Source organism: Crotalus tigris, unplaced genomic scaffold, assembly GCF_016545835.1.
Source record: "Crotalus tigris isolate CLP2741 ecotype Arizona unplaced genomic scaffold, ASM1654583v1 scf7180000018563.1161478300:1536566, whole genome shotgun sequence".
In the NCBI taxonomy this organism is placed as follows: domain Eukaryota; kingdom Metazoa; phylum Chordata; class Lepidosauria; order Squamata; family Viperidae; genus Crotalus; species Crotalus tigris.
The window spans coordinates 748,731-768,910 of NW_024097077.1; the positions used below are offsets into that span (position 1 = coordinate 748,731).

At 43.2% G+C, this 20,180-nt stretch overlaps 1 protein-coding gene across 1 annotated transcript in view; it reads left to right on the forward strand.

The window, feature by feature from the left end:
* Window positions 1-16,594, forward strand: part of LRP6 (LDL receptor related protein 6) — a 59,381-nt gene extending 42,787 nt beyond the window's left edge. The window contains exons 13-23 of the mRNA XM_039354581.1: window positions 788-990; window positions 1,949-2,160; window positions 4,264-4,457; window positions 7,186-7,395; window positions 8,438-8,563; window positions 10,336-10,572; window positions 11,506-11,616; window positions 13,282-13,512; window positions 14,220-14,356; window positions 14,975-15,072; window positions 15,451-16,594. Of these exons, the coding sequence (XP_039210515.1) occupies window positions 788-990; window positions 1,949-2,160; window positions 4,264-4,457; window positions 7,186-7,395; window positions 8,438-8,563; window positions 10,336-10,572; window positions 11,506-11,616; window positions 13,282-13,512; window positions 14,220-14,356; window positions 14,975-15,072; window positions 15,451-15,742 (2,051 nt within the window). The 3' untranslated portion in view covers window positions 15,743-16,594. The remainder of the gene's footprint in view (window positions 1-787; window positions 991-1,948; window positions 2,161-4,263; window positions 4,458-7,185; window positions 7,396-8,437; window positions 8,564-10,335; window positions 10,573-11,505; window positions 11,617-13,281; window positions 13,513-14,219; window positions 14,357-14,974; window positions 15,073-15,450) is intronic.
* The last annotated feature ends 3,586 nt before the right edge of the window (window positions 16,595-20,180 follow it).

Sequence of the window (20,180 nt, forward strand, 5' to 3'; positions counted from 1 at the left end):
CACTTGCGTTCCTAAAGGTTGGCTCGTCATAAATCGAGGCTGGTGTTTCTGTGCTTCCGCTAAAATAGTTGAATTGGACCGAGGCTGTTTTTATTTTTTTTATTCCTAATCATAAAGTTTGCATCTTGTTCTCAAATCTGGAGGAATTATAGAAGATTGAAAATTTTCAAGAGGCTCACCTGTAAGATTGTGGGTTGTTTTTTTTTTTCACTTCTTGGATGTGCATCGTTTACCCAGTAATCGCTATTTTTAACAAAATGCCTGGGAACAGTTATTAACTGATTCGCAAACCAGATTTGGACATTTTAACCTGTGTGCCTAAAAAGTAATTTAGCAATCTAAAAAGTAATCTATTTTTAAAGATGGTGTTACAATTTCCCACTAAAGAATTTCCCTTTGAGTAGCACCTTCCTTTCTCTAACCCAGGGGTCCATGCTGGCTGGGGCATTCTGGGAGTTGAAGTCCACAAGTCTTAAAAAGTGGCCAAGTTTGAGGACCCCTGCTTTAATCTCGCTGTAGGATAGATAGATAGATAGATAGATAGATGGATGGATGGATGGATGGATGGATGGATGGATGGATGGATGGATGGATGGATAGATAGATAGATAGATAGATAGATAGATTGATTGATTTTATAAAGGAAAGTAGTCCTTTTATAAAGGAAGGTAGTCCTTTAATAGTTGCAGTCCTTTCATTTTGTGGGACATTGTGGAATATTTTTTACCATCTCAACGTCTTCAGCCTAACTGGCCCTTCCCCTTCTCTCCTTGCGTTTCTCCCTAAGCCCCTACAAGTTTCTTGCTGTTTAGTCAGAAGAATGCAATCAACCGTATGGTCATCGATGGGTTGAAAAGTCCAGAGATCATCCTTCCGATACACAGCCTCAGAAATGTTCGGGCAATCGACTATGATCCACTGGAGAAGCAGCTTTACTGGATCGACTCCCGCCAGAACATTATCAGAAGGTCCCAAGAGAACGGCAGTCAGGTATGTAAACGACGGCTCTTCATTTTGGCAAAGAGAGAGAAAGGCAGAACAATTCTCGTCTTGCTGGATTGAATGTTTGAAAGGCTTTATAAATGCCTTTAAGAGACATCTTAATTTTGGGCAGAGGAGGCCAATTCAGTGTTGAGTTTAGGCAGAGCTTAATTTTAGAGTATACATGTTTTAAAGATACATGAATAAAATCCATCATACTTCACCACAAATGCAGTATTCAAAAGGTCTTCGTTTAAATGTGTCCTATACGTCTGTCGTTCCTTGGCTTCCTGAAAAGTAGATACAGAGTCAGGCCAGTTCCTGAATTTTTAAACCATGAGTGTCTCTGAATGGAGACCTTCCTTTTTCTTTCTGATATTCAGAGGTTCAGCTTGTCTCTTGAATTAGTGTTTTCATTCTTTTTTACAGCCAAAAGAAGTTCCAAGAAATGGCTCAACTTTCCTTGAGATTTATTTGCTTATTATTTATAAGATGTATCCGTATGGCCATCAATCTTGTGTACCATAACTTTTGGTGGCTTATTAAAAACAACAATAAAAACATCAAAGCAGTCTAGCCTACTGTTTGCATTACTAGGGATAGTTTTTTTTCTTTTTTTAATATAAAAAAAGTATGTACTACATACAGTTTTTTTATACAGTTAATTGTAGGGTTTGTCAATATTTGCTTAACAAGGAAAGTTGAATTTGATTCATTTTTCACCATTTATGTTGCTATCACTCTTACTATCTCTTGTTCCATGAAGAAGAAAAAATAAACTTTATTTTCCTTCACCACCACTGACCACGCTAGCTGTTGGGACTGTCTGAAATATTTTGTGGGGGGGTACCTGGTTGAGAATAGCAGAGTTGCATAACTTGTCCCACCCTAAGTAGCTCTGTGTCAAGTTCCAGCTTGTTTCCAGTGGACCTCTTGAAGCCCCCTGTGTCTTGCACCTTCATTCCAGAGTTTTACCGTTGTGATGAGTCCCGTCCCCAATCAGAATCCAGATATCCAGCCGTATGATCTGAGTATTGATATTTACAGCCGTTACATTTATTGGACTTGTGAAGCTACAAACGTCATCAATGTCACACGCCTGGATGGACGGTTGATGGGCGTGGTGTTGAAAGGCGAGCAGGATCGGCCCAGGGCTATCGTTGTGAATCCAGAGAAGGGGTAAGTGGACCACAGGACAGGAAAGGTTTAGAGACATGCCTGCTCCAGATCCTCTTGACTTTTCTCCTGCTCTGGTTTTCTGCTGGCCACATCATCCATTTTATGTTTGAATGCTTTAAAGAAAATCTCTTCTTGTTGTTAGTTGCGAAGTTGTGTCTGACCCATCACGACCCCATGGACAACATTCCTCCAGGCCTTCCTGTCCTCTACCATCTTCTGGAGTCCATTGAAGCTCACGCCTCCTGCTTCAGTGACTCCATCCAGCCATCTCATTCTCTGTCGTCCCCTTCTTCTCTTGCCCTCCATCTTTCCCAGCATCAGGCCCTTCTCCAGTGAGTCCTTCCTTCTCATTAGGTGGCCAAAGGACTTGAGTTTCAGCTTCAGGATCTGGCCTTCTCAAGAGCAGTCGGGGTTGATCTCCTCCAGGACTGACCAATTGGGTCACCTTGCAGTCCAGGGGACTCGCAGGAGTCTTCTCCAGCACCAGAGTTCAAAGGCCTCCGTTCTTTGCCACTCAGTCTTTCTTATGGTCCAACTTTCACAGCCATACATTGCAACTGGGAACACCATGGCCTGGACTAGACACACTTTTGCTGGCAGGGTGATGTCTCTGCTTTTTAGGATGCCCCTAGGATGCTAACACTGACACTCTAAAATGTGCATTATTTAAACCGCGGGGGTCAAACTCTGTTCATGACATATCGTGATGTATCGCGATGGGGGTTGTGTGTTTGTGGCCTGTGCGTGATGCATCCAGCCCACGGGCCGCCAGTTTGACACCCCTGCTCTAAACAAACAAAATATTGTTGTGTGCCTTTAATGGTTGTGCACATTTTAGTTCGGGTGTGTAAAAGATGAGGAAAAACAAGGAACAACTCAAGGAGCTGATCCTTTTTTTTTTTTTTTAACTTCTTTTGATTTCTAGAAACTTCAAGAAGGAACTTTAGGAAGCCATGAGAGAAAGAAGGAAAAATGATAAACAAAAGTTTAAGTTTTTTAAAATCCCTTTCCAGATTTATCAGACTTCAAAAGCGGGAGTTATCTTTTATTACTTTTCTAAGTTGCTTAACAGTTCCACTCACTCAGCGTGCTGGCTGGGGAATTCTGGGAGTTGAGGTTCACACATCTTTAAGTTGCTAAGTTCGAAAAACACTTGATTTAAACGATATTGCCCAAAATAAAACCAGGTCCAAGGAAACATGGAATAAGCAAGGTAAAATCAGTGGTGCAATATTTGTAATAAAAGAATGCATACAGTTGCAATAATAAATCAGTACAGAAATGTGAAATTGTTTTTATGACATCTAAGAGAATTTTAAAGATGTCTTCATCTATAACGCTAAAGGATTATATAGCCCAGTTTTGTAAATAGTGTGTGCAATGCAGATAAAATAAATGAGTAGGAGAACCCTCTATAAATCAAGCAGCTTCCTAATCTTTATAGAAGCAGAAGTATAAAATAAAATGTTTAGGAACTATTTAGTCTCCTGCTTTTGTAAACCACTGAATCTTTTTTCTGCTAGAAACGGGAGAAAATCCAGAGCAGTTGGTGGACTTTTAAGCTCTAATTAAAGAGAGTTTAAGACTACATATGCTGTCACAATTAACATAAGGATATTAACTGCTTTTTAACACGCAGCTTTTCTGTTTATTTTTCCAATACAGCAACGCAATTATTTTTATTTTTTTTTAAAAAAGATTGAAATCAAAGATTATCTGTATTTCAAACTTTGAACCCTAAGTAATTGATACCTTCAAAGCATGTAGCTTTGGAATATTGGAAGCAAACTTTCTTTATTTTTTTTTAATTTATTTTAAATTAAAATAAAAATGTTGAATTCCATGTAACTCCAAGTACTTTCTTTGGCCGTGGTGTGGCATTGTCTTTTTCCCCAGAACCTTTATTCGTCAGATTTTCTTATAGCACCACATTTAATTGTTTCAAAATCCTCCGTTTGCTGCCCCCGCTTGTGTCCTTTTTTTAGTTAGGGCTCTCTTTTCGGCATCCACAGCAGTCCAGCGACATCCAGTCTGCTGATTTGGTGGGGAAGAGGAGAGGAAGGCCGTCCACGGGATATAACCTGACTGTCTCTCCTTTGGCAGGTACATGTACTTCACCAACCTGCAGGAAAGGTCTCCCCCCAGGATTGAAAGGGCAGCGTTGGACGGGACCGAGCGGGAGGTGCTCTTTGCCAGCGGGCTGAGCAAACCCGTGGCCTTGGCCGTGGACAGCCACCTGGGGAAGCTGTTCTGGGCAGACTCCGACCTGCGGAGGATTGAAAGCAGCGATCTTTCTGGTAGGATAAAGGCCCTTTTCCTTTCAATTAATCCCTCATTAACAGCCTTCTTGGTACCTTCCTTTTCAAAATCAGACCGTGTTGCAAGCTGCTTGTTGCACAAGTTGTGCTCTGACAGCATTCCTTTTTATTTATTTATTTATTTATGAGACTTATATACCGCTTTAAGTGCAAGCACTCTCTAAGCGGTGTACACCAGTAAGCAATGTATGTATATATTTACATTGCCCCCAACAATCTGGGTCCTCATTTTACCTACCCCGGAAGGATGGAAGGCTGAGTCAACCTTGAGCCGGTGAGATTTGAACTGCTGACCTGTTGAACACAGTCAGCTAAAGTGGCCTGCAGTACTGCACTCTAACTGCTGCGCCCCCTCGGCTCAGTTTGATGCTTGTAATGCAACGCTTTCCAGATTGAGCCACGTTTTTGCTGCCCTAATCTAAGAACCCAAAAGCACTCAGCTAGCTCTAATCATGCATGACATCCCAGCATTGTTCTCTCCCTATTGTGGTGTAATGAGAGCTTCTCCATGGGTGATGTCTAGTTATCTTTGTAACAACTTGCGTACATCTCTCGTGTTCCCTTGGCTCAAATTGGAATGCTACCTCTTACGGAGAAAATAGAAAAAATCACTGGTCTCCCATACAGTAACCACGTGCGGGTGTATTTATTTATTTATTTATGAGACTTATATACCGCTTTAAGTGCAAGCACTCTCTAAGCGGTGTACACCAGTAAGCAATGTATGTATGTATGTATGTATGTATGTATGTATGTATGTATATATATATATATACATATATATATACATATACATATACATATATATATATATATATATATATATATATATACACATATATATATATATATATATATATATATATATATATATATATATATATATACATACATACACACACACACACACACACATTGCACCCAACAATCTGGGTCCTCATTTTACCTACCCCGGAAGGATGGAAGGCTGAGTCAGCCTTGAGCCGGTGAGATTTGAACCGCTGACCTGCTGAACACAGTCAGCTAAAGTGGCCTGCAGGACTGCACTCTAACTGCTGCGCCACCTCGGCTCTTTTAATATACAGATATTAAAATGGTAACACGTGTGTTGTTAAGCTGACCAGAATAGTTAGTTAGAAATAATTATTTCAGGTTTTGATTTTCCTGTATTTTATATTTTGTACCTACGTTTTATTTTGGGACAATGAATAAAGAAGTCCAGCTGCATCATGGACAGTTGAGAGAAACCTCAATTGCTACGTTTCTACTCCCAATACTTTCCTCAATATTGGCCCTCTGCTTCTCTTAGCGATAGTGATCTACATTCAACCACAAGAGCCAATTTTTACTCTTAACTCTTCTTTTTTTCCCTCTGTGATAGAACACATTCGCGAGTCGTAATTGGGTTTCTGGAAGACTTTGTGGTTAGAAAATTGCTTCCTGTGGTTTGGTTGGATGAGATTTAGAGAAACTTTATAGCTATATTGATGAGAAAACTGGAACCATTGATTTTCCTTTAAACAAAACAACACCTCCCACTTTCATCAGTCCCTGTCAAGGAAGTCGGGATCTCCTTTTCAATGGGATGAGTCAGAATGATAAACCAGTACAAACCTCTTACTTAGGGGTGGCCCCAGTGATTCTTCAAGTGCCCCCAAATGCCACCCAGATTAGAAGATACTGTAGAATAAAATAATCCCTGGAGTTTGGGGGGAGAGTCTTTTGGACTCACTTTGTGGAAGAACAGGTGTGGATAGTGGCCTCTGTCAGATTAGCAGGTGAGATACCTGGAGAAAGCAGACCTTTCTTCACGCGTATTTTCATCATAGCCTGGCTAGAACACTAGAGTGTTTCTGCTTTTTTCACAGCGTAAAGGCAGGGGTCTTCAAACTTGGCCCTTTTATGACTTGTGGACTTCAATTCCCAGAATTCCTCAGCCAGGCACGCGTGCCTGGCTGAGGATTTCTGGGAGTTGAAGTCCACAAGTCATAAAAGGGCCAAGTTTGAAGACCCCTGGCATAAAGCCTTTACGTGTTTCATTTTTTTAGATTGCAGATTTTAGCTCATCTGCTTTTGGCTGCATCAGAATGATAAGCATTGCTAGAAAGATTCCCCCTTCTCTCTCTCTCTCTCTCTCTCTCTCTCTCTCTCTCTCTCTCTCTCTCTCTCTCTCTCTCATACACACACACACACACACGGGATGTTGTCATATCTCAAAACAGGTGTGGTTCCATTCAGATCAATGTTAGATACATGTTAAATATGCTTATCTTTTACTTTCTGTTGAAATGCATGCTAATTGGCTTAAATCAGCAACTTTTATTGGTGGCTGATCTTGATCTTGTTATTGGGCTGGATCTGAATAGGCCACTTTTAAAGTCATGAAGGTGCGCATTGCATCTCGCGGCGGGATTTCCCATCCGTTTAGTATCTCTTATGCAAATGATATTGTCTTTATGTTGAAACTTCTGGCAATCAGCTCCAGAGACGTTGCATTATTAGAATAGGAGAGAAATCTTTTCCAACCTTTTGTTTCCAAACACAAACCTGGAGCATTTGAAATTTGTTTACAGTTGTTGTGCGTTTTATTGAGCTCCTTCAGCATTACGGCTTAGACATCTCACATTAAGACTTAATCACAGCACATAAGAAGTTAAAAACATTTTGTTTTGGTTCAGTTTCCCCCTTTTTTTTTCCCATTTCAAAGGTGCAAATCGGATAGTACTAGAAGATTCAAACATCCTGCAGCCGATCGGCCTGACCGTATTTGAGAAATGGCTGTACTGGATTGATCGTCATCAGCAGATGATTGAGAAAATTGACATGACTCGCCAAGAGGGACGAACAAAAGTCCAGGCCCGCATTGCTCAGCTGAGCGACATCCATGCTGTTAAAGAACTCAACATGCAGGAATACCGTAAGTGTTTCACCCCACCGGAAGAAGAGCTTAAATTTTGTTACCTCTCATAAAACAGCTTCCCTACAAGATATTAGCTGGAGAATTCTGAGAGTTGAGACTTACACATCTCGTATTTGCCAAATGGTCTAAAGCAAAGGTCATCAAACTTGGCCCTTTTATGACTGGTGGACTTCAACTCCCAGAATTCCTCAGCCAGGCACACTGGCTGAGGGATTCTGGCAGTTGAAGTCCACAAGTTTGACAACCCCTGGTCTAAAGGCTCCTGAGGCTTAGTCAGAAGACTGCCTTTTATAGTACATCCCATGCAAAAGAAGGTCTTCATTAGATGAGCAGGTGAGACACCTGGAGAAAGCAGATGTTTCTTCATACATATTTGCATAATGTCCTGGCTAGGACCCTACAGTGTTTCTGCTTTTTTCCCAAGACAAGAGACTTCGTGTGTTTTAGGTTTTTAGATTGCAATTTTTAGCTCAGTTGATAAAATTGTGATTTTTTTTTTTAACGTTCTAAAACCGTATTTCTTGGAAGTGGGGGTTGGTCCCTTCCCAAATGAAACTTTGGCATCATCAGCCTTGCAACATCTGCTTTTGGCTGCATCAGAATGACAGGCATTTCTAGAAGGATTCCCCCCCCCAAGGAAAATTTTATATTTGCAGCTTATTTTTTATTGTCTGACTGTCTTTGGAAGGAAGGTGCATCAGTAAGGTTGATGAGCACCTTAAGCCTGTTGGGATACTCTGCTAGAATCTTCCCAGAAATATAATCATGCAGAGATGGCATCACATTTACATTTCAAGACATTGAAAAGAAATTTTGGTGCTAAAATTTGCCCTTAATGTTTGTCTTTCTTGCTTAAATCATTTGTTCTTTTCCAAAGAATTATTGATATCGGAGAGGTAGCTGATCTTCATGGAAATTTTGAGCCACCCTTGGTTTTCTAGGAGGTGGTTTGAAATCTATAGTCCTCTAACTTTTTTTTTTTAAGCGAACAGGTGTTTGGGCTATAAAATATCCTTTGTGAATGCTCTTCCTCTTTCAGGACAGCACCCCTGTTCCCAAGATAATGGTGGCTGTTCTCACATCTGCATCATAAAGAGCGATGGAACCACCCGTTGTTCTTGTCCCATGCACCTAGTCCTGCTTGAGGATGAGCTTTCCTGCGGAGGTAAGACTTTTTTTTTAAGACATTCGTGATTCAGGTAGAAAGAGGTGCAGTGGCCCAGTGATGCTGGAGATGGTGGTTTGAGCCCAAGCATTATGTGGCGGGATGAGCTCCTGACACTCGACTCGGTTTCTGTCCACTTAACAGCTCGAAAGCATGTTCTGTGCAAGTAGATAAATAGGTACCACTTTGGTGGGGAGATGAGCTGGTGCTCCGTGCAGGCGGGCAAATTCCTGATGGCTCCGGACCTTCCTGGCTGTGGTCCCCACTTGCAAGGCAGCTCTGGGAAGAGGGGGGGGGGTCTTTGGTGATGCTGCGGGAAGAGCCACTTTGTCTCTGTCACGAAGCCACCTCACCTCCCTGTGGCACATTTTGGGAAGTGCACAAGCGTGTCCCATAAGAGGGTGGCAAGCCAAACTGTTAGTCTGCAATAGCATTGTGGTCTCCTAGCTACGGTAACAATGCCATATGTTAATAACAACAACAACAACAACAATAATAATAATAATAATTTAGGTAGAAATGAATACTGATAAGGCAAGAGTGTTTTTTTTTCATTTTCTATATTTTTATTGTATTTGTGTGCGCATTCTGCATTGATGTTCAGAAATCCATGTGGTCCCTATCTACATTCTGCAGATTTTAAGGCAAGCGAGGTGCAAGGCCAGGGTATTATGGAATGGAGAGTCAGGTTGAAGTTCTGTCTTTCCATTAGGTCATGGGGTGTCTTTGGGCCAAGCCTTGCTTTCAGAGCAAGCTACTTCACTGAGTGGGTGTTGAGATGAAGTGAGCAAAGGTGCTACTGAGTTCCTGGAGGAAAGGAAGAATTTAAATGGAATAATCTCGATGCCTGTTTGGTGGCTTTTATTCCTAGAATGATTTGTTTTGATTTTGTTAGTCACAGGAATGAGAAGAGGGCTGTGGGAATGTTTAGCCATCCATTGCTTTGGCTTCTGAGCCACCATAAGGAGCACGTGTTTGCCTTAATGGGGTGTAAAAGCTGGCACTTTTTAAAGTGTGAAAGTAGATGTTTCTCGTGAAATGATGGAATTCCTAAGGAATACACAGTGGAGAATAGTGACAGATTAATTACAGATTTGTGTCATCCCAAATAGGTCACTGTTGACTCAGGCAGGTGGTTTTGGCATCTGTTTGGATCATGGAACTACGATCTACAAAAATTCCTATAGTAATAAATTGCTTAGTCTTTAAGATGCCGTGCGATATTTTTTTCTGCAGAGGTCTGGTGCAACAGCTCCTCTGAAAAGCTGGAGGAAGTGTGTCTTTTCCCTTCTGTTTTAGTATGACAATTGCATTTGTATTGAGCGGTGGTGGCGCAGTGGTTAGAATGCGGCATTGCAGGCTGACTCTGCCCACTGCCAGCAGTTCAATCCTGACCGGCTCAAAATCGACTCAGCCTTCTGTCCTTCCGAGGTCGGTAAAATGAGGACCCAGATTGTCGGGGGCCACAGGCTGACTCTATAAACTGCTTAGGGAAGGCTGCAGAAGCACTGTGAAGCGGCATATAAGTCTGGAGTGCTATTGCTGTTGTATATTGATATTTAACTATTGTTCATAGAGTCTTTGCTCATGAGAGAGAGTTCAATCAAGCAGAGAGGCAGAGAGAGTTCGATCAAGCAGATCCCTAATTCATGTTTTCCAGATATGCAACTCCAGCTTCTGCAGAGATATTTGCCATTGTATTCAGACAGCTGCTTCACTTATTCCTTTGGTTGTGTCTGAAAACAGAGGTTTCTCTCCCCTCTCCCCAACAGAGCCTCCGACTTGCTCCCCACAGCAGTTCACCTGTTACACCGGAGAGATTGACTGCATCCCGGTGGCCTGGCGGTGTGACGGCTACACGGAGTGCGAAGACGCCAGCGACGAGAAGAACTGCCCCTTGTGCTCCGATGCCCAGTTCCAATGCGAGAGCGGGCAGTGCGTTGAGGCCGGCCTGCAGTGCAACGGAGAGCCCAACTGCCAGGATAATTCGGACGAAAAGAACTGCGAAGGTATTCCTCTTCCCGAGCAGAGGAGGAATTCTCACAGGCCGTCCTCCACTTACAACCGCCGCGGAGCCCAAAACTTCCACTGCTAAGCAAGACGGTGGCTAGGTCAGCTTTGCCCCATTTACGACCTCTCGTGCCACCGTCATTAAGGAAATCATTGCAGTTGTGAAGTTAATAACACAGTTGTTCAGTGAGCCTGGGTCCCCCGTGGACTTTGCGTGTGGGAAGGCCGCAAAGGGGGATCACGTGACCCCAAGACAGTGCAACCGTCATAAGTCATGCCAGTTGCCCAGCATCCAAATGTAAGTTACGTGACCGTAGGAATGCTGCGACGCTCACAAGTGTGGGAAATGGTCATGTCACTTTTTTCAGTGCCGTTGTAACTTCAAACGGTCATTAAATGGACAGTTGTAAGTCGCAGACTGCCTGTAATGGCTGGGTTCAGTTATGGTTGTAAGTCAAGGACTACTTGTAGTCGAGGGGAGCCGCTGTGCATTTGTGGCCAGCAACTGCGTTTTGGGGGGGGGGTGAGTTGTGTTTCTTCACAATGCAATCCTGGCATTGTTCGTAATGCTGGCCTTAGCCAAAGCAGCGTAAGTTACTGTGAGGCCCACTTTCCTCCCGAATAAGCCATTCACCCCTTTGAAATCCCGAGTTAATCTAGTTTACATGCTTAGTTTGGCCAGACCATGGCTTTGAAAATGTACTTTTGGTCGTGCACTTCCCTGGGAAAATTTATCTTAAGCAGCAAGCTGTAAATTTTTAAATAAGATACACAATAATAAAGGTGATCCACAAAAGGGAACTTGTTTTTGTTTAGTCTAAAACTTTCACCAGTGCAGTTAGTTGTCTGTGTTTTTATGTTGAAATAGCTTAACCTGCAATTTTAAGTATTTTTCTCATCCCTTAACGATGGATCTGCTCTCTGTCCTCCAGTGCTTTGTTTAAGTGACCAGTTCCGGTGTGCGAGTGGTCAGTGCATTGGGAAAAGCAAGAAATGTGATCACAGCCTGGATTGTAATGACAATTCAGATGAACAGGGCTGCTGTAAGTATAGCCGTGAATTTTGTTTTATGTTTTTCTTCTTGGTTTCGTTCCATTTTCTTTCCTTTTGTTGTAAGATGCAGGGAGTCAGAATTATTCAGCAGCGCGGAAAAAGAAGTAAACAATAAAAATTTACTTTGCTGAGTTGCAGGCTTAACCCAAACCTTCCTGTTCAGTAGTGTTCTGCTGTGTGCAATCGGACACGGCAGGTTCAGCTTGATTAGCCCTGAGGTAATGAAACATCCACAAGAAGACAGCCAAGCTCAGAGAGGGCCCAGGACCCCTCAGTGTGATTTGTTCTCTGTCATTTTGCTTTAATTTGTATATCATGTGAAAGGCTGCTCTTGTGAGGAGAGATACTCAGCTTTACTATTCAGTTTTTGTGTCAAGTATCCGTATAGTGAAAGAGGTAAGTTAATTTCGTGATATTTTCCTCTTTCCATTAATATAACTGGGCAGGTTTCAGAACACATTAGAATAGAAATAGAAATAATAGGGATAGGGAGGATAGGATAAGATAGCCACAGCACTTAGACTTATATAGTGCTTCATAGTGCTTTACAGCCCTCTCTAAGCGGTTTACAGAGTCAACAAAATGGGTCCTCATTTTACCGACCTCGGAAGGATGGAAAGCTGAGTCAACCATGAACCCCATCAGATTGAACTCCAGGCTACGGACAGAGTTTGCCTACAATACTGCATTCTAACCACTGCACCACCATGAATAGAATAAAATAGAATGTAGAGTAGAGTAGAGTAGAGTAGACTAGAGTAGAGTGGAATAGAATAGAATAGAATAGAATGGAATGGAATGGAATGGAATGGAATGGAATAGAATAGAATAGGAGAATACAGAATAGAATATAGAATAAAATAGAACCCAATAGAATGTAGAATAAAATAGAACCCAATAGAATATAGAATAGAATAAAATAGAATGTAGAATAGAATAGAATTGGGTATGTCTAGTTTAATGAAGAGAAGGACAAGGGGGGGGCAGGATAGCAGGGGTTTTAATATCTCAGGGGTTGCCCCAAAGAAGAGGGAGTCAAGCTATTCTCCAAAGTGCCTGAAGGCAGGACAAGAAGCAACGGGTGGAAACTAAGCAAGGAGAGAAGCAACCTAGAACTAAGGAGAAACTTCCTGACAGTTAGAACAATAAACCAGTGGAACAACCTACCTATAGAATAGAATAGAGAATGGACTACAGACTAGACTAGACTAGAACAGAACAGAACATAAAAAATGGAATAGGAATAGAATAGAATAGAATAGAATAGAATAGAATAGAATAGAATAGAATAGAATATAGGAAGGAAGAATAGAATGGAATAGAATAGAATATGGAATGGAATAGAATAGAATAGAATAGAATAGAATAGAATAGAATAGAATAGAAAATGGAATAGAAATAAAGAATAGAATAGAATAGAATAGAATAGAATAATCCTATTCTAATACTATACCATACTTGTACTGTACTAATACTATACTGTACTAATACTAATATTACATTATGCCTTATTTTTCCTCTGGTGCATAAGCTCTCAACGTACATACAAAACAACAGAGTAATAACCACCATAATAATGATACCAATAAGAGAAGATAGTATAGGAGAAGGATAATAGTAACACAGCCAAGTTTGATTCTTCTCCTTCCTTTCAGACACAACCGAAGAGCCGGCCCCGCCTGCCACCAATACCATCGGCTCCATCATCGGTGTGATTCTTACGGTTTTTGTCATCGGTGCTGTCTACTTTGTTTGCCAGAGGGTGCTGTGCGCACGCATGAAAGGAGACGGAGAAACAATGACCAATGACTACGTTGTCCATGGACCATCCTCTGTGCCTCTGGGCTATGTGCCTCACCCAGGCTCCCTTTCGGGATCTCTTCCAGGTCAGAGTCCATCGCCCATCTTGTCTTCCTAGAGAGACCCCAGAACGTTTGCTGACACGCCTCGGCCAGAGTTTTTAACAATGTTGAAAATGGCTCGGAAAACACTTAGCGCAGGGCTCTTCAAACTTGGCCCTTTTACGACTTGTGGACGTTGCTGGCTGAGGAATTCTGGGAGTTGAAGTCCACAAGTCATAAAAGGGCCAGGTTTGAAGACCCCTGCACTAAGTGTTTGAAAGTAGACCTAGCAACCTGTTACCCCAAGAAAAAAAGCAAGTTGGTGCGACAACTTGCCAAATAAGTCTTATCACAAATAAGCACAAATCTTGCAATGTTTGAGTTGAGCTAAACTCCCGATAACTTTGCAGGCTGCATTCTTTATTCAGCCTCACCCTGTCTAAAGAGCTGCCTTCCTCCGCCTCTCTGCTTCGCTTTGCCCCTCACAATGCCTGGCCTGGGCTCTGCTCCAGATCCAGAGGGCTCCCCTGCAAGCAGAAATCGTCGGCAGGGCTGGCCTTGGTGCAGTTGGCCTTGTCCCCCTTCCTCGTTTCCAGTGTTTGTGAAGAAATGCAAAGGCGTGTGAAGAGGGATCCTTCAGAGTGGCCTCTTGGTCGTTGCGATCATAAAAGAGGACTCCTGGACCCACGGTGCTCGAATACGTACTTTTTCCTCTAAGCCTTTTAACCGAATTCCCTTGTTTGTTTTTTTAGGAATGTCCCGTGGTAAATCTGTGATCAGTTCACTCAGCATCATGGCAGGAAGCAATGGCCCACCTTACGACAGAGCTCACGTCACGGGGGCTTCCTCCAGCAGCTCCTCAAGCATCAAAGGGACCTACTTCCCTCCAGTAAGAGGCCTTTTCTTTAAATCTAAATCTGGACCGTTGATTCCCAGCACAAACTGAAGCAATTCAGTAAAGCTGAGGGAACTGTGTGAACAGCATGGGAGAAAATGTGAGCTTAATTTGCCTGAAAAGTTGGAATTGACCAGGCTGTCCTGTCCTTCTTCCCTTTATCAGCAGCATTTTATGATGAAGAGCATATTCTCATCACTTATATTCTTTCACAAACATTTTCTGCTGGTGATTTAATCTCAGTTTCCTTCCTTCCTTCCTTCCTTCCTTCCTTCCTTCCTTCCTTCCTTCCTTCCTTCCTTCCTTCCTTCCTTCCTTCCTTCCTTCCTTCCTTCCTTCCTTCCTTCCTTCCTTCCTTCCTCTGGAGATAGTCAGAATCCAAATGGGAAAGATGGCTTATAGTGACACCAGGGGGAAAGAAATCTAGATTTAAATATAACAAATGAAAAGAAAATATCTCTGTTAAAGCAGCGCTGTAATGCATGTAATAAACTTCAGTTTGGTGTTCAGTGCAGACGGCCTTCATAGTGTGGAGAAAAATACTTCCTTGGAACAATACGGTACAAAAGTGCTTCTTTTAAAGTTGACACCCCCTTTATTTTCCCTTTAAAGATTTTGAACCCTCCTCCATCACCAGCGACAGAGGACTCTCGCTACACAATGGAATTTGGTTATTCATCCAACAGCCCTTCTACACACAGATCGTACAGGTAAGGCTGCGTGTCCCCAGTCTGAGTTTTGGGCTACTTGCTGATAGGTTCGGGATACTTCCTGGCGGTGATTTGTGTGGAGAAAAGAAGGACCACCTGGGCCAGGCTTTCTGTGGAAGGCATGAAATCCTTCTGGCTTGATGGCTGCTTCAACTACCATGAAAATAGGAAGCCTTTTTCAAAAGCTTGCTTGATGGAGAACACCCAGGGAGCCATTTTGAGACCTCATCTAAGAGTCACCCGCTCCATAAGAGGAAGTCGACCCAAAAAGCAGGTCCTCTCTGGTGGCCACAGATGACCGAGTGCCGTGTGGATCAAGAAGACCTCCGGCTGTTTTCAGGTGTCGATGCTCACCGCCTCTTAATGTTTTCTGCCCAGTTACAGGCCCTACAGCTACCGGCATTTTGCACCTCCCACAACCCCGTGCAGCACCGACGTTTGTGACAGCGACTACGCACCCAGCCGTCGGATGATGACCGTGGGAGGCAAAGGCTATGCCAGCGACTTCAACTACGACTCTGAGCCCACGCCACCGCCCCCCACCCCGCGCAGCCAGTACTTGTCTGCAGAAGAAAACTGTGAAAGCTACCCCCCCTCCCCATACACCGAGCGGAGCTACACCCACCACCTCTACCCACCCCCACCTTCTCCTTGCACCGATTCCTCGTGAGGGAGCCCCCCCCCCAAAAGAAGCGCCCGGCTCAGCTGTGTAAATAGTGTCGCCTGCCCTTGTTGAGGACGCGGGGGCAAAGCCTCCCATGTACAGTTAAAATAGTTGACCTGGGCAGGTGGCCTTTTGTAGACTGGGGACAGGGAGGGAGCAAAGAGGTTATTTATATATTTTCCTAAAACAGAAATTGCTGCTTTGTGACATAAGAAGGTTTTTAAAGTTTGTATACAATGTTTTTTTATTATTATTGTTATTATTATTATTATTATTATTTTTCCAAATGGAACACAAGAAGATGCCTTAAATCCGTGAAGGGACTGAGCGCGCAAGGAAACGGAAGGACCGGGAGGCTGCGTTTCAATGAGCCAAATGTCAAAAAAAGAAGACAAAGAAGAAGAATGTGGGTGGTTTTTGTTTTGTTTTTTAAAAAAGGGGGGGGTGGGAAAGTATGAAAGGACCGGCACCACAAAGCAGCATTTAAAAATATCTGCAAAGAGCTGAGTAACTTAAGTTTTTTTTTTTCCAACTCTGAGAGGTGAGCAATTAAATTAAACTTGAAGAAAGCTGTCGAAAGAGATCTGTCCGCCAAGAGCTTTGTTTTCCACAAAAATGGAGCCGTTGGCGCACTCAAAACAGTCACGCTCACCCACCCTTCTGAACATTTCCTGGGATTCCCATCACTGAAGTTGTCCCAGATGTTCCCTGTTACCAGCTCTTTGTCCCTATTTTGAAGTCCCATCATTGCGTTGCGTGTGGCTGTGGCCCAAGGCTGTGGAAATGTCTTTGTAGTGCAGTGTTTCTCAACCTTGACAATTTTAAGGCATGTGGACTTCAACTCCCAGAATTCCACAGCCAGCATTGCTGGCTGTGGAATTCTGGGAGTTGAAGTCTACATGCCTTAAAATTGTCAAGGTTGAGAAACACTGTTGTAGTGGGACCCAAAGTGGGCCAAGAGGCTGGAGATGTGGAGTGGGGGCACCTCTGCCACCTGCTAGCCGTTCCTTCGGGAAGCAGCCCCCGAGTCCCAGGAAACACACACATTTGAGTTAAGAAGCCTTGGCAACAACCTGGAGCAACTTGACTGCACCCTGTTGGCCTCCCTCCTTCCCCTTAACTCAGCCACGTGTTTCCCTGGGACCCCGTGCAAGGCCAGGAAAAGGTCCGGCTTCTTACAAAGCAGCCCCCCCCCCAGTAGAGAGAAGGGGTCCTTGCTGCAAACTCTTACCTGTTCAGACCCAAACATGGCATGCCAGCACGAGGCTATATGCCTAGAATAATTTGCTTTTTGTTTTAAACCAGTGGTTCTCAACCTTTTTAATGCCGTGACCCCCCAACCGGTTGTAAGTCGAGGACTACTCAACCGGTCGTAAGTGGAGGACTACTCAACCGGTACAGCACCGTTTGCAGAATGGGACTTTTGGCGGGCTCAGCAGGGCAGAGACAGCCTGGACCATTCCTATTGGCTTTGGAAAGCCAATAGAATTAGACTCTATTCAAGAGAGTCTATTCTATTGGCTTTCCAAAGCCAATAGAATAAAAGGGAGTAGCACAGCTAAGGAAAAGGGGGGAGGGGGAAATGGCGGACTGCGTTGTTTAGCGACCCCCGTGAAATAGTCATTCGACCCCAAATGGGGTCCCGACCCACAGGTGGAGAACCACTGCTTTAGACCGAGGAGTCTGCTTGCTTGGTGCTTGCTCCTCAAGACTTGCTTCTCTTGAGATGAGAATGGATCCAGCTGAGCTAGGCCAGGCGCACCCCTTTCCTGAGGCAAGAGGCAACCTTTTGTAAGGTTGGAAAAGTCATCCATTTCCACAAAGGGGGAGTTTGGTGTGTTCTTCCCCAAAAGGGGGATTTTGATTCTGTTGCCAATATTTCCTTCCGTTGCTAACAGGAGAGGGAGCAGAGATACCTCCGGGGCCTCTGCTTTTTTATTTGTGTAGAGTCCTAGGGTCCAAGTCCTTGATGAGCAGGCTGTGTGTGTGTGTGTGAAAGAGAGAGAGAGAGAGAGAGAGAGAGAATTATGGGCATATGCAAGAAATGACTTTCATTTCTCCCTGCCAGTACAATCGGATTATTTCTCCTACCGTGTCAGTAATGTTTTCAGACCTGAGACAAGGGTAAATTACCTCTGGAAAACCTTCCTCCCAGCTTTTTGGTAGGCTTTAGTGCCCCCAAAAGAGGAGCCCTATTTTTTTAATCACGCAAAGAATAAAACATATAGGTGTCATATTTATAAAAAGCGAATGTTGTATTCTTAGTTTTAATGTAAAGGAAGACGTGTATTCTTGCAGTCCTTTCAGTGACTACATTGCACTGAATCGCCACGTACAGCTTGTATTTTAAATCGTGCTATTTCAGCCCCCCCCCCTTTATCGAGCAACTTGCAAAAGCTTTTTTTCAGTCTGGCTACATCCTTCTTGGAAATTCTGCTCCTCGCTGGGGCAAGGTCAGTCGGGCCAAAGCCCGGCTTTGCAGCTATGTGAAGTCGGCCTGCTGCTTCCTGCTGGTTTGACAGAACGTCAGTTCTTAAGCCTGAACCACTGTGAATGCCTGTTTTTGAAACCCCTCTTTGTCAGAATATTTTCTCAGCTCTTTACGTTGTTGATTTTTTTTTAATCTTGGTGATATGTATAAAAAAGAGGCTGCTCAGTTGTCTTCATTATATGTTAACTGAAAAAAAATGTAAGAAGCTCTCCAATTCCAGCTGTTTTCAGCTTTCTTTTTGTAAAGCAGACAGGGAGCAACTGAAACTTTTATTAAGGATGCTCCAAATTGCAGACTTTGGGGCTAAAGAGCAAGGCAGAGATTTTAAAAAGTCCCCGGGAGATAACATTGACCTCACTTGGAGCTGATTGAAAACCATTATTGGATTTTGGGACAGGGGTGTTTAAGCCCTTCTGTAACCATACTGTAAATGCAAATACTGTAATTAGATGTCGTCCTGGCTGTGTTGATTAGGGATGTATTGGAAAAGCTGGTCCAGTTACCCCAGTTTGCTGTTCCTGCTGTGTCATGATGACTCACCTGGCACTCAGTCCTGCAAACTGTCCGGGAATTCCCAAAATAACAGGAAATTTTTCTGCAAAATTTCCCCAAGATGTTTAAAGTTGTGAAAGGTTAAAACTGGGAGACTGCCTGTTTTAAAAATGAATGCATATCCTCAGCCCTCCTCTCTGTGTATTGGGTCTTTTGTGCATGCATGAGGTGGGGGGAGGGGGGGCAAGGAGGAAGCAGTTGAAGTCTAACGTGACTTTTCTTGTGCCTCAACAGACCTTCCATTGCGGGGCAGGGCTCCAGTTCCCTTCCAGAACAAAATTTTGAGATAAAAAGGCGTCTAGATCCTCTCATCCTGAGGTTTCCAGCCCCCCCCCCCCAAACTGGTTTCAGGAGATTTGTGCACTAACCAGCTCCCTGTTAGGTTTCACCTGGCGGCATTTAGAAATCTCATCAAAATTAACGATGCCTGAAGATGTCAAGGTTGTTTTAAAAGAAAACTCTCTCCGAATTTCCTTTGCAAGTAACCCGACTTGGAAGTAGACTTTAATAGGGTCGGTGAAATTTCCTTCTAGAGAAATGTGTACAAGAAATGTGCACTCTTATTCTTGGACAAACGCTTTAAATCCCAGGGGAAGGTTTTGATGAGAACCGGAGTTTCATCTTAGGTCCTCTTTAAGTCTGTGAGTCTCTTAGGCCAGTGGTTTTTTTCCCAGGACTCCCAGGGTGATGTAGTGTAAATCCAGGCACATGTAATGAAACAGCATCTTCCTTACAGGCTTGATTTGCAGATCTAAATAGGTTTACTCTGGTTCTCCGCCATAATTTCTTGTTTCTCACAATGACAATTTCCTCCCAGCAGGAAAACATAAGCTGCAGAGCCCAGGAGCAGATCCTAGAGACATACTAGAGACATAAGTAGCTCAGACCTGAATTGGTGGCTTCTGGGACATTCAGTGGACAGCTAAGCACAGCACAGTGATAGATGCATTCTCACACTTTGAAGAAAGGCATCTACTGGAAAGAGGCCCACTAGCCCTTTGCAACCACAACAGCAGTGAGTTTGATTAATCTGATCATGCCAAGAGATATAAAACCAGTATACTTTTTGCAGCTCCCTCGGCAGGTAACATGTTTTGATGTGGCTGAGCATGTGTCTCCTTCCGTTTATTTCACCTCTCCTTGAAGAAATTCTCCAATAGGCCACAATTTTAGTTGTGCCTCAGATGTGTGATAGTTGCAGGTCCGTAAGCGAGGAAAGCTGCCTTATTTCAATATTTTGCATCTCATATTCTCTTCCGTTCTAAAAATTGATTAATTTGCTTTAGTAAAGACATAAAGCTAGGAAAGCCAGTTTTAGGAAGCTTTGTGGCTGGTTTTAAAATGTTCTTAAGATAACCCTCTCCCCCAGAACACATTTTCTGCAAGAAAAACTAATTTTTT